This window comes from Solanum lycopersicum, chromosome 12, assembly GCF_036512215.1.
Source record: "Solanum lycopersicum chromosome 12, SLM_r2.1".
Taxonomy (NCBI): domain Eukaryota; kingdom Viridiplantae; phylum Streptophyta; class Magnoliopsida; order Solanales; family Solanaceae; genus Solanum; species Solanum lycopersicum.
Window position 1 is genome coordinate 60,535,325 of NC_090811.1, and position 16,351 is coordinate 60,551,675.

At 33.0% G+C, this 16,351-nt stretch overlaps 2 protein-coding genes across 24 annotated transcripts; one reads left to right on the forward strand and one right to left on the reverse strand.

Annotated features, from left to right (window-relative positions):
* Positions 1-1,599: 1,599 nt before the first annotated feature.
* Positions 1,600-5,450, forward strand: LOC101263795 (deoxypodophyllotoxin synthase). The gene is made up of 3 exons (XM_004252279.5): positions 1,600-2,523; positions 3,234-3,558; positions 5,079-5,450. The coding sequence occupies exons 1-3, from the start codon at positions 2,147-2,149 to the stop codon at positions 5,316-5,318; spliced, it is 942 nt and encodes a 313-aa protein (XP_004252327.1). The 5' UTR covers positions 1,600-2,146; the 3' UTR covers positions 5,319-5,450.
* Positions 5,451-6,677: 1,227 nt separating this feature from the next.
* LOC101264103 (protein MLN51 homolog) lies at positions 6,678-15,673 on the reverse strand. 23 transcript variants are annotated; one of them, XR_003244788.2, is made up of 13 exons: positions 14,831-15,673; positions 13,453-13,555; positions 13,129-13,361; positions 12,208-13,046; positions 10,277-10,379; positions 9,816-9,941; positions 9,163-9,221; positions 8,879-8,924; positions 8,729-8,760; positions 8,549-8,615; positions 8,405-8,457; positions 7,137-7,198; positions 6,678-7,015 (listed from the first exon to the last, which is right to left on the reverse strand). XR_003244788.2 is itself a non-coding variant. In XM_026028742.2 (10 exons), exons 1-9 carry the CDS (start codon positions 15,298-15,300, stop codon positions 8,733-8,735), a joined length of 2,007 nt encoding a protein of 668 aa, XP_025884527.2. In that variant the 5' UTR covers positions 15,301-15,673; the 3' UTR covers positions 6,678-7,015; positions 8,691-8,732. The 23 variants fall into 23 exon arrangements, 1 of the variants encoding a protein (XP_025884527.2); XR_003244786.2 differs by having other exon boundaries at positions 8,405-8,474; XR_003244771.2 differs by having other exon boundaries at positions 8,691-8,760.
* Between the last annotated feature and the right edge of the window lie 678 nt (positions 15,674-16,351).

Sequence of the window (16,351 nt, forward strand, 5' to 3'; positions counted from 1 at the left end):
TGTTCCATAGGAAATTGTTTGTCAGTCCCTCTCTCCCTCTCTCGCTCGCTTATTCGTGTCGCTCGCCTTTCTCGCTTTATACAATAGAATTGTATAAATTGTGTTTCTAATTGTATAAAGAGAGAGAAAATTGTATAAACGCATGCAAATACATATATCTTCGTCCTATACACTTATAATTATACAATACAAACATTTCCCTGCCCAAGTCTGTTTTGCCTTTCTCGTTTTATACAAATTCAAATTGTATATAATTTCTTTCTTTCTCGTTTTATACAATTCGATTCAATTGTATATTCCCTGGACAGGTTTCTTTTTGCCTTTCTCGCTTTTTCTTTTTATACAAATTCAAATTGTATATAATTTCTCTCTTTCTCGTTTTATACAATTCAATTTTGTCTTATTCCCTGCACAAGTCTCTTTTTGCCTCTCTCTTTCTCGTTTTATATAATTCAATTTTGTCTTTATTCCCTGCACAAGTCTCTTTTTGCCTTTCTCTCTTTCTTGTTTTATACAAATTTAAATTGTATGTAATTTTTCTCTTTCTCGTTTTATATCATTCAGTTCTCCATTTCTCACTTTCTCGTTTTATACAATTCAAATTGTATATAATTTCTCTCTTTCTCGTTTTATACAATTCACTTCAATTGTATATGTAATGAGAATTTGACAAAATTGCCCTCTTTTATATTAATTTCTTCATAGTAATGCTTATTATAAGAAGAATACCTTATTTAATAAAATATTATTGTCATCCTTAAAAATCGAAAGTTGTGTATACTCCAAACTTTCATGATTCGGTTCAATTTCTTTTCATTTTTCTTGGTGAAAATAGTGGGTTCCAAACACCTTCAATTTTTATTATATATATTATATATATATATATAAAATAAATTACCATAAGAATTATTTTTGATGCATTGCGCTAAGGTCATTTATTTGTATGTTTTTTGTTGATTTGAAATAACAGGTTTTAATATACAATATATGCTTGATACGTATCGAAAATAAATACTTCAATCTATATTAATCTACTAAAATAAATTCAAAAATTATATATGAAGGCTACTACTTATTTTTATATTTTTAGATGTACCTACGATTCATTAAATTTAGTAAGATGATATCAAAAAATCAGATATAATAATAAAATAGGAGTACAACAACCTTATTATATATTTGTGTCGGGTGAATTTTCTAATGTTTTAAAAGACAAAGTTGAAATCAAAGAGGGAGCTAAAATTTTAGTTTATAGATTCTCAACTATAATTATTATTTGCTTACTGAGTTTTTAATAAGTCATTACATATTAAATAAAGTTTTTAATTACATAAATATTTTTTTGATCTATTTTTACTTGTTATTTTTGGTAATGACACATTAATTGTCATGTACAACACTATCTTTATTGATTGGTGTTTAGTATTAGGTCTTTGAAAATGGTACGGGAATAGGTAACTAATATTAAGGGTAAAACATGAAAAATATTTTTTTATATATGTTAAAAGTAATTAGTAAAAAAGAAAATGTATTTTTAAAATAATGGACTAGTAAAAACGATAAAGGAAGTATTATATACATTAAATGAACTTTCTAATTACACATAAATACAGTTTGAGTCAAAGTTATTGAATTCTACTAAACTTATAACTAACAACTATCCTAGTTGAGACTGGGGCCTCCCTCTCTGCAGCAGCAGAGCTGATAATTTCAAATGGTGGATGCTCAAAATCTGAAGAAATGGACACATAAACATAGTTGAAGTGGACACATAAACATAGTTGAAGGAGGTACGACATTTATTATATATATACACATAAAAAATTATTTTAACCTAACTACAAGGTGGCTCCGATCCGCCACCGCCTCTCTGGACAAAAGCTTTGTTAAACGCATAAATTGAACCAGAATTTAAAGTTTATAAATTCAAAATTTTAATTCTTTTAAGTTGTTGTGGACTTAAAATTAATAATATATAACATATTGAATGAATTTGAATTTAAACTAGAATTATTGAATTCAACCGAATCTGTAATCAACACATTGGCTCCGCCCCACACGACTCTACTCATTTGTTTGTATATATATATGTATGTACATTGTGTTTTCTTTCCATTGCCAAAAGAAAAAAAATTAGTCCATCACCATGGCTTTCCAAGTAGAACCAAAACTTCCCATAATTGAGTTCACAAATGAGACCTTGAGGAGTGGCACAACCTCATGGTTATCGACGTCTCGAGAAATCCGATGCGCGTTGGAAGAGTACGGTTGCTTTGCGGCAGTGTACAAGAAAGTCATGCCGGAGCTAAGGGAAGCCATGTTTGATCATTGCAAGGAGTTGTTTAAACTTCCCTTAGAAACTAAACTCAAAAATAATAGTGATATTTATGGTTTTGGTTATAGTGGGAAATTTAGCACTATGCCTCTAGCTGAATTTTTTGGTATCGTCAATGGAGAAACTATTGATGCAACTAAGGATTTTGCTAACAAGATGTGGCCAAATGACAACGTTCATAAATACTGGTAAATAATTTATGTCACACTTTTCGTTTTTTCAATTTTATATAAACTCTCATATTAATTTTTTAGAATGTAGAAGTACTTTTCGTCATGGTTATCATTTTAATTTATTTTTGTATACAATTTTTAGTATTTAAATTTAATTTTAAAATATTGAGTTAATTACTGATCTAACTCAATTCAGTTTTAAAAATTAGTTAAATTTGCTCTTGAGAAGCAAAAAGGCGCAATATAAATTGAAATTGAGGGAATTTTTTATTTTACCCCCTTAGGAGCTCTCAGCTTTTTTGCTTCTCAATGATTCGTATTAACATTTTAGAGTTGAAAGTGAGAGGTGTTTGTCATCCGAATAACCCTTCCTATCTCATGTATGTATATATATATATATATATATACACCCTTTTACTTTTAAGGAGTATCACAATATTTGGTAGGTCATGAATTATTATTTTATCAAATATACCCTTAGAACATGGTCTTTTATATTTAATTTTGTGTAGTAAAATAATTAACCTCTTTGAATAAATAATTATTTTATGTGATCTAAAATGATAAGTACTAAGAGAAATCAGTATTTTTTTATCGCGAAATCTAAATTGGTTCAAGAATTCTAGTTTAGGTCATTTGTATCATTGATCTATAATGGTTTGATTTGATTTAAGATTGTAATTGTTTCGTGTTTCAATATTAACTTTAGTGCTAATATTTTGCAGTGAAGAATCGATTTCATATTCAAAATTAATTGTTGAACTAGACGATACGATTATTCGTATGATATTGGAGTGTTATGGCATAGAGAAACATTATGAAGCTCTAAAAAATTCATGTATGTATTTGATGAGATTAATTAAATATCGAAGCCCAAAAAATGATGAAAAAAGTATAGGTCATTTACCTCATAGAGATAAATCATTTATGGGAATTATTGACACTAATCAAGTTGGAGGTTTGGAGATGCAAACAAGAGATGGCAGATGGATTACTTTTCATCCCTCTTCTTATAAGACTCTTGTAATCATAGCTGGTGAGCCGTTCACGGTAAGAATTACTTACGGTTTCTATTTACACAATAATTAAGAAATTATTAATAGATTGATAAGTTTTACTATTTTATCTTTGTTTATATTAATTAGTCTCTTAGAAAAAAAAGAATCTTACATCTTAGAAAATTGTATAAACTTGGTCGTGTTAAATTGCAAGGGTAAAATAGGAGAGGATTAATTTATATTATCCTGATTTAACCAGAGATCAAATACTCATCTAATATGGAACAGAGGAAGTACCAATTTAAGGGACTATTTTGAACTTATCCTCAAGTATAAGGGACCATTTCTGTAAAAAAAAATATTAAAAAGTTTGATAAAAGCCCACAATGCCGAGCTCGAGTGGCAAAAGGTGAGAGATTTGTGACTTAGGTCGCTGGGTCAAGGCCCACACCAAGCAAATCGAAGCCCGTAATTTAAGTGGGAAAAGGTAGAGGGATAGACCCATTGTCCACTGAGTTTAGAAGGTTGTTATTGCTTTAAAGGACGGGTCGCAAACTGATTCCTCGATTATAAAAAAAAAATTGATAAAAAGGAGGAAAATACAATCTTCCATGAATCTAATAACTTTGGCTAGGTTCTCGTTGATGTGTTAAAATTCGTGTATAAATATTAAATTTCAAATCTAGTAATTGAGATGTTTAGTTCTAAAAATAACTTCAATTATGAGTAGAAGTCATTTTCTTTTCTTTAAGAGTTATCTTTCACTAATTTTTAACTTCATGTTATTTGTTTCAACTAGCAATTAGATATAATTATTATTGATTCTTATCTCTCAAATTATTCATATCAAAACACACTCAATCTTCTATTATTAGTAGTGCTATTATTGCTACTTCTTCCATCCCAAAAATATTGTCTTAATAATTACTATTTGGATAATCAAATGATATTTTCTTTAATTATAATTATTTCATATACTTTCAGCTTTCTAAATATTTTAAAGTGATAACTATGGTAACGTAAGTACTTCTAAAATAGTTCCTAAATGTTAAATTTTATTTTTAAAGAATTAAAGATTCCATATTTAAATTCACATCAAATATTAGTTAGTTTGACCCTCGTATTCTGAATCAGGACTCTCTTTTGGAACAAAAGGAATATTATTAATCCTTTAGCATATTTAACTATACCCTCCGTCCTTATTTATATGGACACACTTTACTTTTTAGTTTGTCCCACGAAAAATGATACCCTTGTGTACCATTGGAAACAACTCAAGTTTGTCTTTAATTAATGATATGGTTTATAGCAACAAAACGTCATAAAATTGTTTTAGACTACAAATTTCACAAGTCTTTCATTTTTTCTTAGGCGTTGTGCCTAGTGAAACAATGTCGCTTTTCTATAATCACAAACAACTTTAACTTTAAATTTTAGTCTATAACAAAAGAAACTGTCTAGGATTTGTTTTAGACCAAAAAACCTCCTTTTCTTCCTTATACTTTGTGTTTGGTAAAATAATGTCTCGTAAATTGAGACGAAGAGACTGCTTATAATTTTGCGTGATGATAGGCATGGAGCAATGGTAGGGTATATGCACCAATCCACAGAGTGATTATGAAAGGAGATGAAGATAAGTATTCACTAGCATTGTTCTCTTTTATGAGAGGGACTCTTGAAGTACCAGAGGAGTTAATTGATGAAGAGAATCCAAAGCAATTTAAGTCATTTAATAACTTCCAATATCTCAAATATTGTGGAACACATGGCTACAAAGAGAAAGATCCCTTAAAAGCTTTTTGTGGTGTTTGAAAATATTTATGATCTATGTTATGTATTTTCCTTCATTATATATTGTTCTTTGTAATTTCATGTTGCTTGTTTTTATCATTTCTACTTTTATCTTTATGTTGAATTAAATAAAAGTTGTAAAAGGTTGAGTCATCTGTGTTTTTATTCGTATTTCCTACCAAAGCAAGAAGCTATACTCTTTTTTGTTTTATTTTTTGTTAATCGTGGTGTCTGGACCAATTTTCACGTATCCTTTGTGGACTAATTTTTGCACACCCAATGAATACGTGTCATCTTTCACTAGCAATAGCAATAGATATTAGAGAACTTTGTTCACCAAGGCAAGTGCATATGAAAAAAATCACCTAGTGATTTTTTGTCTTCGTTACATTTCGAGTCTGAGATCTCAAAACTCTCCACCACTTTATTTACTAGATCACACCCTTTGGTACAAGCAAGAATTTATAATCAAGGGACAAATTGCATTAACACTGGCATGGCTAAACTTGCTAACATCTTCATCAGTAATGTTCTAGGATTTAAGTTTATACGTAGTGTTGACGTCCCGAATGAAATCTCACAGGTGGAATTATGAATAAGAAAACAAAGCAACTAACAAGGTAAGCAATGCAAACAAATCATAGAAACTAACAAGTCCTACTAGAAAGAAACAAGAGTGTGACTTGTAACACAATAAACAACCGACAATGATAAATTTCCTCTAGTATAACAACAAACACCAACAAAACTGAACCCTTAAAAAGCAAGACAACATTTCATTGTCTGCTAAACTTCTACCCCAATGGCATCCTCCTCTAATCGAAGGGCATATCCTTGTCATCTATGTCCTCCAATCTGAGGTCATATCCTTGATAACTTTAAAGTTGTGTTATGTCTTGCCTAATCATCTTTCGAATACTTCTTCCACCTACCTCTACCCATACCAATTGTAACCAAGTTTTAGCCCCTCCTTAGTGACTATGCATCTCTTATCTCGATCAATCACGAAAGCCACTACCACCTTACCCCAAATATCCTCATTCATAATCTTATTGCCCCTTTGTATGTCCACATACAACCACCTCAACATCTTCAATTCAAAATGAACCAAAGCAATTGAATTGACCATGACATATAAACATAAAACAAACTTGCTATCAAAAAATAAAAAATTTAATTCAACCTGGTAATTTAATACATACAAAAACATAAAACTGAATCTCGTAAACCAGGGAACAAACAAGGAGAGCAGCACAACATATTTTGGGAAGAAACTAGTATGAATTACAACTAACACGACAAGATACTAACCATCAAATATAGTTCAAAGAGGACACACGCTGTACACTGAAAATTTCCTATGTGGTTGCCCCCCAACACTGGAATAGAAAGTAATATTATTAGCAAGAACGATTACTAATTCCACCATTGTACCAAACAAGAAACAAATCAATGTCTTAATAGAAAATTTATCACCCAACACCTGAGTAAGCTATGCTCTCTCCTGACTGAAACAGAAAATTCCAAACCTTAAAAAGCATCTACTAATAACAACAGTAATTAGAGCTGCAAATGGAAAACTCATAACGACCCGACGACAGTACATTTAGAAGAGAAACGTTTTATATATACTAGAAAGCAGCTGCACAACTTCTGAACCCTTCACCAGTATCTTCTTTTAATCATTTGCCAATGCCGAGAAACCATGCCACAAGAACCTGAGTTTAAAATATATGACAAAAAGAACTTATCACTCATATTTTTAGATATAAACAGTACCTAAAGTATGAAGTTATGAGATTTGTAATGCTACCACATATTTAAACAGATAACAACCACCTGTCAAGCTGCTGAGTATCTTCCAAAGTGAAGCAGCATGAGCAGGCAATTGTCAAGCAAACCTGGGATCATAAAATCCAGAATCAGAATGGTATAACCGGTTATAGGTTCAAACAAATGAGAATCTGAAGTTCTAAGAGTTAATGTGAAGTAAAGTAATCTTGATAGGCTAGATAAAAAAATTGTTGCATGAATTTTGTTTAGTTTGATGTTTCCCCTTGATGCCCAAAAGAGTACCTTCTCTATTTAATAAATATTTTTTCTTGCTTACGTTGTTTTTGGAGGAGGATAAGGAGATTTCGACCTCAGTTGTTTGCACTTTTAATGGAGTCTGAATCTGAATTTCAGATATTAGACCATTAAGTGCATTTGTTTTAATTAAGATTTAAGGATTTAATTGGACTTTATTATTTAGATCCAGAACAAAATCTTAATGTCATTAAGAAGTATTCTTCTATAGATAATATTTACCATCGCTCTATCTATGATAACCAGCCACCATCACTAACCACCTATGCCATTACAACCACAACCATTGTAGACCACCATTATTGTCGTCTACAACCAACCGTTGCTAACCATTACCGTCTGTTGCAAGCACACTTACCTCCATTATAATAATTATATTCATTGATGTCACCACCTCTACCATGACTACCAACCAATATCACCACTACAGTCAATTCCTTCTACTTAACAAACTTTGGCATCACAACTAGCATTGTTGTCAACTACCACCACAAATTCGTCATTCACCTCCACCACTACAATCAGACACTACCACCACTGTCAACTACCACAAACACATCATCAACCACCACACGTTGTTCCACCATCAACACCACCAACTACTAACATCAACCAACTTCATCATTCAACCACCACCAATCGCCACCACTGTGACAATAACCACAACAGCAACCACCTCCACCCTCACAACTATAATCACCATCATTACTAGCCATTAACAATTATTTGTCTATTATCATCATCACCACTACTGCAACCTATCTCCATCATCAGTCGCAATCAAGGTGTTTCATTCTTATTTTCTTAATCAAATAATGATTTTATTTTATTAATTTTTAAATATATAATTAATTTTTATTTGAATTGTATATTTATTATGTACATTCAAATGTTGAAAAACAAATTGTTTTAGTCATTCAGTAGTCAAATCTAGAGACAATATCTTATCATTATGCATTCAGATTCAAACATCTAAATCTTAATGATAACAAATGAGATCTTACAGTAGTAATTCATACCCTTTAAAATTTTATCAAAGGCAACAATGCACGCCCTTTAAGGATGATATTTTCTGGAAATTTCAAAATACTGGATAATTTGGCAAAGAAAAAGAAAATTAATCAGATTGAAGTCTGGGAGCAAAATCATTAACTAAAGCACACCTAATACATGAGATGTCCCCATGCTCCAGTCAACATTTTTGGAGAAAACGAAGGGCCACAGAGAAGGCTGCAGCACCACAAACTTCTTTAAGAGATTCGCAACATGCAACTAGAGATGGAATATTCAACTGTAGATTTTGACCTTAATTTGCTTATTTCAAACTGCTTCAACCAGCGTACCATCTCATTGGTCAAACTTCATTTCTGTATATCTGCACAGAAGATGAGATCAAAGGAACTCAACATTCTAAATGAAGCCAATTGAAAACAGCAGTTTGGAAAAGAAATTTAAAATATGGTCTCATTTCAGCAATATAAATTATAGCTTGCCTGCGAGGATTCTTCTGTCGCAGTCTGAAGTCATCATTTGTGAACTCTGGTAATGAGATAAGGGCACACAAGATCAATAATTTACAGGAAGGTTTCATAACACAACAACAACATCATACCAAGTGAATCCCATAAAATGGGGTCTGGGGAGGGTAGATTGTACGCTAACCTTACCAATACCTTGTGGAGGTAGAGAGGCTGTTTCTGAATACAAGTTACATATTCACAGGCTTCGTAGAAATATTAATTGAGCAAAGTAACAGACAAGGGTCGGTATATCTTACCAGGCGGGCTCTGTTGGGGCTTCAGTTCACTATTTTGTTTACTTGTCTTATTCTCTTTGCTGCAAACAGGAAGTAATGTTATGTTTCTTTACAATTTAGTAGGTCTATAATCAAACACTGCTTCGAACATCTATAGCTACAACACTTCAAAAAACCAAGCAATCACTCTAAAAATGTAGATTTATTTTTAAAACAGGTTGGCTATTAAATAGAGATGCTGAATCATATACAGATTTAACTATCATCAGGAAAGCATGGCACAAGAACTCTTTTTAAGATAGCACACTCTTAACATGAAAGATCCACTCCGATTTTCAAAAGGTACCAAAACGGATGATAGACCCGTCCAATACTTAGAATTGCAATCACAGATTATCCAATTTCTTTTGGGTGCACAAGAACAAGCTTGGACTCAAAAGTAAATGCTCTGATTCGGTCACCTTGTCCCGACTCCTTGTATTCTCATGTGAAATTTAATGCAAAAATTCATGATAAAAGCCAAAGTTGTGTTATATACTGAAAACAAGTTACTGATGAATATGAGCAAAACAACACGAGAAAATGCAAGAGAACAAAAATAACATGTACATGCTAGTAGAAAGAGAAACAACGAAATCAAAATATCATAACAATCTGCAAAGAATTCTACTGACATTGGAGCAGCACCGAGAGATGATATCTGCCCACTAGGGAGAGGATGGTAAGCACCATCCGCAGTAACATATGGTGAACAGTATTGTGTGCCTAGTGCTCCAGCAGCACCAGCTAAAACTGGCAACCTGAAAAATTCAAACCAATATTTATCTAGTGACACCGAGTTATTCAAACTATAAATCCATATCTAACATCAAAAGAGAGCAGGAATTTTATTATATCCAAGAATTCAGAGAAAAAGATCCTACACACCCCACAGCTGTCAATCCATCCCCTCAAACTGTGAAGCATGACAATAAAGAACCTACGCAATAAAATGTCCATGCACTACACGGCAAATTCTTCTCTTGTTATTACAACTACAATTATATTTTATTCATTTTTTTTATTTTTTTTTTTGGGGGGGGGGGGGGGGGGTTTACATTTTGGTTAGCATCAGATTAGGTAAAGATAACCTCACCATGTCATTTCGGAATTGCCCGGTTGACCAACATATCCAGGGAAGGCCATGCCAACAGCAGGAACTCCAACGCCACCTGGGTGCTGGCCTCCAAATTGCACGACTGCAAATCCCATTACAGAAAAAAAATGTCTCGTTAAAAGTACAAATATCACTCTACTTACCAAACAGAAATGATACGATTACCAGTTTATAACACTTACTGGACACTTGATATTACTAGAGCATAACTTATGGAAGAGAAAACCTAGCTACTAAACAGAACAAGAAAAAGCATACAGAAATAACATGCTGCATAAACCACTCCTAGAGAAAAATGTAACTTTAAAGAAGCTTGCCTAAACAAGATCACTACTGAACAAGTATACTTAAAAGTCTGTTTCGGAACAAGACCCATATTTTTCGATCTTTTGGTATATCTCGAGTACAGAACCTAAATGATGGATGAAAAAACAAAAACTAACCAAATAGCATGGACAATTGAAGTTGACAAAATCTACATATAAGTAAACTACATACTTCCATTAACGGGACAAAGCTTAATGGTTATATAGCGCAGTTATTAAGTGCGCTATATGAGGAAAATAAAGCCGGTCCTTCAACACTTGCGTTTTTTTGTCTGGTTTAAGTTCTTATGTTATTTTCTTAATTATTTATTGTTTATTATTTGTTAGTTTAATTGGTTATTCTTTTGTTTAATTGTTATATCCAAAGCATGCATGTAATTAGCTAATTTCTTTTTTAAGTGTGTTAATTAGTTAGTTGATTTAACTATTAATGTGTAACTTAGCTATTTAATGCTATTGTTGATCTGTTAGATTCGTTAATGTTTATTTGTTAGATAAGTTATTATCAATATAGTTAAATACTTAATTAGTTAAACCCTAATTTTTTTCAAGACCAAAAACCCTAATTCTATTAGTATATACATACATCTCTTCAAAGTTCATTCTGTTAGTGTTTTAGGTCTTGCAGACAATACCTAGATCCTATTTTTTTTTAGAAGTTACATTTTTTCAAGACCTAAACTCTAATTCTATTAGTACGTACATTTTTCATGTTCATTTTGTTGGTGTTTGAGGTTTTCAAGTTGCGACACGTAAACCTTAATTTATTAGAAGCTACATTTTTACAAGATCTAAACCTACGTACATTTTTTTCAAAACCTAAATCTTAATTCTATTGGTACATACATTTTTTCAAGACCTAAACCCTAATTTTGTTTCTCAAGTTCATTTGATTTGTATTCATTTATCAAACACTTTTTCTCAACTATTTCTTGTTAGTATGGTTCATACCTTTTATGGTTCAACCCTAATTAAACATTAATTAATTAATAATTTTCTTAACTAATTCACAGTTACAATGTATCATATGCAAAACAGATTAAATAAATGATCTTCAACTTAAATTAGTAAACTAATTAACAATCTTTTAACTATTAAGTATTTAGACATATTGATTTTAAATATATCTAACAAATTAACATGAACTAATTACTAATCTAATAAACTAACATTAATATTAAATAGCTAAATAACACATTTAGTAATTAAACCAACTAACTAATTAACACATCAAAAGAAATTAGCTAATTAACATGCATGCTTTAGAAATAATAACTAAACAAAAGAATAAGCAAGTAATCTAAGAAAGAATAAACAAGTAACAAACAAGAAATAATTAATAAGAAATGTTAAAGGGCAAGTTTCATTTTCCTCATATAGCGCACTTATTTAGTGCGCTGTGCGCTATACAAGTCCATTGACCATAATGGCCGTTAAGCCTGGTCTGTTAATGGAACTTGTATAGCACACCAAATAAGTGCACTATATGTAGATATTGTCAACTTAGTTTGGTCACTTTTAAATTTTCATCCATCATTTAGGTTCCAAACTAGTATATAATGATGCAGGCTATAAAAGGGCTACCTGGAAGAAAGGTTGGAGTCCCAGAAAACTTCTGATTACTGTGACCACTACCCATGTTTCCAGGTGCACCTACAATGTGAGCCCCATATCCCCTTCCAGGACCCTGAAGACTGCCTTTCCCTTTTGCAACCACGGAACTCGTTAATTTATTGGACTCTGAAGTAAATGCAAGCTCTCCAGGTTCACAAGTATTCATAACTTGTGCTGTTTTGGGGGGAGATGAAACTTGAGATCCAGCACCCGTTTGCTGTACTAACTGCTGACCAGTTACTTGCAGAAAAGGTTGTCCTCGACTTTGAGCAGAATATCGTTGTGCAGGGTGGAGCTGGGTTGGCAGAGAAACACTATTGACTTGATTATTGCGCACAGGCGATTGATAATTCCTATGTGGTGATGCATTAAATCCTCTTCCTTGGCCTCTCGATGCCTGGGGATGAGTAGACTTCATTGATGAAGACAACCCCGGTGACAACTGCAAACTGGATGAAGGCTTCCCAGCAACTGCAGGAATAGAATCATCAATATTAAGCTTGTTTATGCCAAACGAATCATTCGGATCCTTCCGGATTATTGCAGTTGATTGTGCAGAAGCAGCACGTTCGCCCAAAAGAGAAGGCTGAACACTGTGATTACTTGTCTCAGTTTGCATTTCCCTCTTGTGTGTTATTGTAGTCTCTTTACTGGAAGAGCTAGAGGGATAAAATGGAGGAGAAGCATAATTCAATCTTGACATAGACCTTTGATTTGCAGCTGTAACAGCATCTTTTTCTAAATCTGATACAGAAGCAGATGCTTCATTTGTGCTATAACGTGAAGGTTTGTCAACGGACTGACCAGATCTGAAAATTAGATTTGACAAGAAGAATTGAAAAAGATCCTTCACAAGGAAAAAATGAGAATAATAGTTGAATTGAAACTTACTGCTTGTTTGGTGGAGGAGGTGCGTCAGCGTTATCCTTAAAAGATTGTCTGTACCTCCTTGGTCCCCGACCTCTGATAGCTTTTGAAGGATTACTCTGAATGTTCTGGTTATTATCCTTAGTCTGATCATTACCATTGATGTACGCTCTGGGTTTTCTTCCTTGTGAAGCTCCACTATCAGCCCCTCGCATCCTACCACGACCTCGATAGCGACCCCTTGATATTCTCCTATCCTGAGAATTTTACAAAATCTTGTGAGCAAATGACTAGCAGACAGGAAAAATATAATGCTAGAATGAATAGCAAATAAATCAAAGCAGTCACATCGTCGTAATTCCTCTGCTCCACAGTCAACTCTTCAAACTTGTCATGGCCCCATTTACGATCATCTTTTGATTCCCATAACCTTCTTCCGCCAGACATTCGTCTAAACAAAATATTTTTTTCATAATTAGTTGCCTAAATAATATGATTATATGAGACAATGACATAAAACTAGTGATAATAAATGAAGGCTTACAAATGGTAAAATGTTGTAGTAAATCATAATTACAACCTACAACATTCAGCACAACTACGACGTGAACAGGATGGGTTTTGGGGGAAAGATAAGAAGCATTAAAGATAAGAAGCATTATCAATTTCACTAATATGTGCAAGCAATTAAGGAAACATATTTTGTTTAAATTACTGACTGCACTTCCCTTTCAGGGTATTTCTCATCCTTCAATGATTAATTCATACAAGAGGCTGCATAGTCAAGGAACCCAAAAATCACTATATTTCTAAGTCTTTGTTTCAAAGCAAAATGAATCAGTTAAAACTCCCTCCGGACCAAAACAATTGATGTTTAGGTTTGGGCACATGGATTAAGAAATCCACTTACTCCTAAAACTAAGAGGCCTTATTTGTAAAATACTCTTAGTTATGATAGTCTTTTCTTTTTAGATTCACATAATTATCATTGGGGTTAAGAATGTGTCAAGGATACATTTGGGAAAAGGAATTAAATACCTTCTAGGTTTTGACTTTTGTGAAACATCAGTTATTTCTAAACTGGAGGGCGTAACAAAAGTGTGGAGGTTTATCTTTACATAGGAAACACACATAAAGCACATTGTTATGCATAGCCAGCTGCAGTGTTAAACCAGATGATCCTCTTTAAGCCTTTTCAAGGAGGTTTTTCTCGACTGTTGCGGTTTGGATCAGGAAACCACAAAGGGAGCAAAGGAAAAGCAACCAGACTTGGAACTTGGATGCGATCAAGAAGATAGTTAGCTTGTGTTTTCGAAACTCCCAATCTTCTAGCTTGTGTTTTCGAGAACTTCCACCAGAAGATTGTCTTTCAACTTTTATGGGAAAATCAGACACAGACTCAAGTCTCAAAGTATAGTTATCCTTTATACAGGAAATCATTAGATATCCCAATCCATGCTGTGTAGGGCACGACACAACCCCTATCAGCAGAGGTTTAACTAATATCTTTGCAAAATCAGACACTTAATCAAGGTGTAGGTGTCCAAAATAATAACACCGGCAATGGTGACCTAACTACTTTGGAATTTTGGCAAGTTGATAGGTTAATATCACTAAATCAACAGTAAAACACCTTCCACATATACCACAAACACTAATGTACTCTCTCTATCTAAATTCAAAAATTCATAATAAACTAAACTAACATAATTAAAGTGAAACTTACTTCTGTCGCCCGCCTACATTGTCTCCAAACCTATCATCGTGCATATAAAAAGCTCCAGTCTTGGGCACAGCATAGGGTTCATTTTCTTTTTTCTCTTCTTCCTGCGGCAAATCATGTTCATCTCTATCAACAACCCCTGGAGTAGAACCTCCTCCTTGCTCAACAACTTCCTTCACTCCCTCAGCCGCTTCCTCAACCACAGCCTCAACTTCCCCGTACAATTCTTCTTCCTCCTCCTCCTCCTCTACATACTCCTCATCATCCTCGTACACCGCCGCAGCACCTTGCCCCTCCGACTCATCATCAGAATCAATACTCCTTAAGGGCTTTTCTGTTTTTCCACTTTCTCCACCTCCGTCCTCATCATCACTTGCCTCTCTCCGCCTCATCTTCAACGACAGCATCGCTTCCTCCGGATCGCTCTCGTAATCAACATCTTCCCCTCCTGTTCCTGTTCCCGTTCCCGTCATCGCAAACAAACAAATCAAAATCAAACTCCAGCAGCACTTTACACTAACACCATTTTCAAAAACAAATCTTTATCAGCAATTGAATCCAAAACCAAAACACTGAATCGAAAATAGAGCAGAATTTGAAGGAAAATTGAGGTTTTTGGGGCTCTGCGTAGTGAATTTGGAGTCTAAAAATTGTAGGGTTAGGTTAAAGTTTTGAAAAAAAAGATTGGGTTTTTTTTGGATAAAAACTGGGGTTATGGGGTGAGACTACTGATGTCACTCGCCAGTCGTCAGCTAACTCTTAAGATTTTCAACATTTGGACCCTAACGTTTCACTTGCACAGTCCGCGATTCAAATTCAATTGGGATTTCAATTTCGAATCTCAAATAAAAAATAAAAAGAAATTAACATTTGGTTCACTTTATTGTTGTTATTTTGAATTTTAATTATTAATTTTTTCACAAAAAAATACTCTTGGAATATGATGCAATGAAATAGTCATATTTATATGAATCCGTTTGTACACACCAATTCTAATAAGTATATCGAATAACATGACATATAAAGAAATATTCTATCATTCATATATTAACGTAGTATCATTTTTCGTTATAATATCAACTAAATTATTTTACATGTAAGAATATAAGATTGTCATCACTTCATTCAAGATCATATCTCATCAAAGCATAAATCAAATACATCATCAATTAAAAAAAAAAAAAAAGGGATGTTCTCATGATCATATAAGAATTTCATATGCTCACAGAAGGAATATATAAAGTATATAAAAAATTCATACGAGACAGTTATCATCAAGTGTATGAAATTTTTAAATTAATGTTAAGCACGTAATTAATTAACACAATAATCACTTAAACATAATCAAAGTGTGTTTCAGAGTATGAATAATGTCAAATAATCATAAAAGTTATTACATAATTGAACAAGTATCCAAACTTGACACTTGATACTAGGGTAGTGCTTATCACCTCACATATGGTATCACACATCTTTTATTTCAACAATTATTATAATTTAATTATGAAGATATTTCTTGGATCA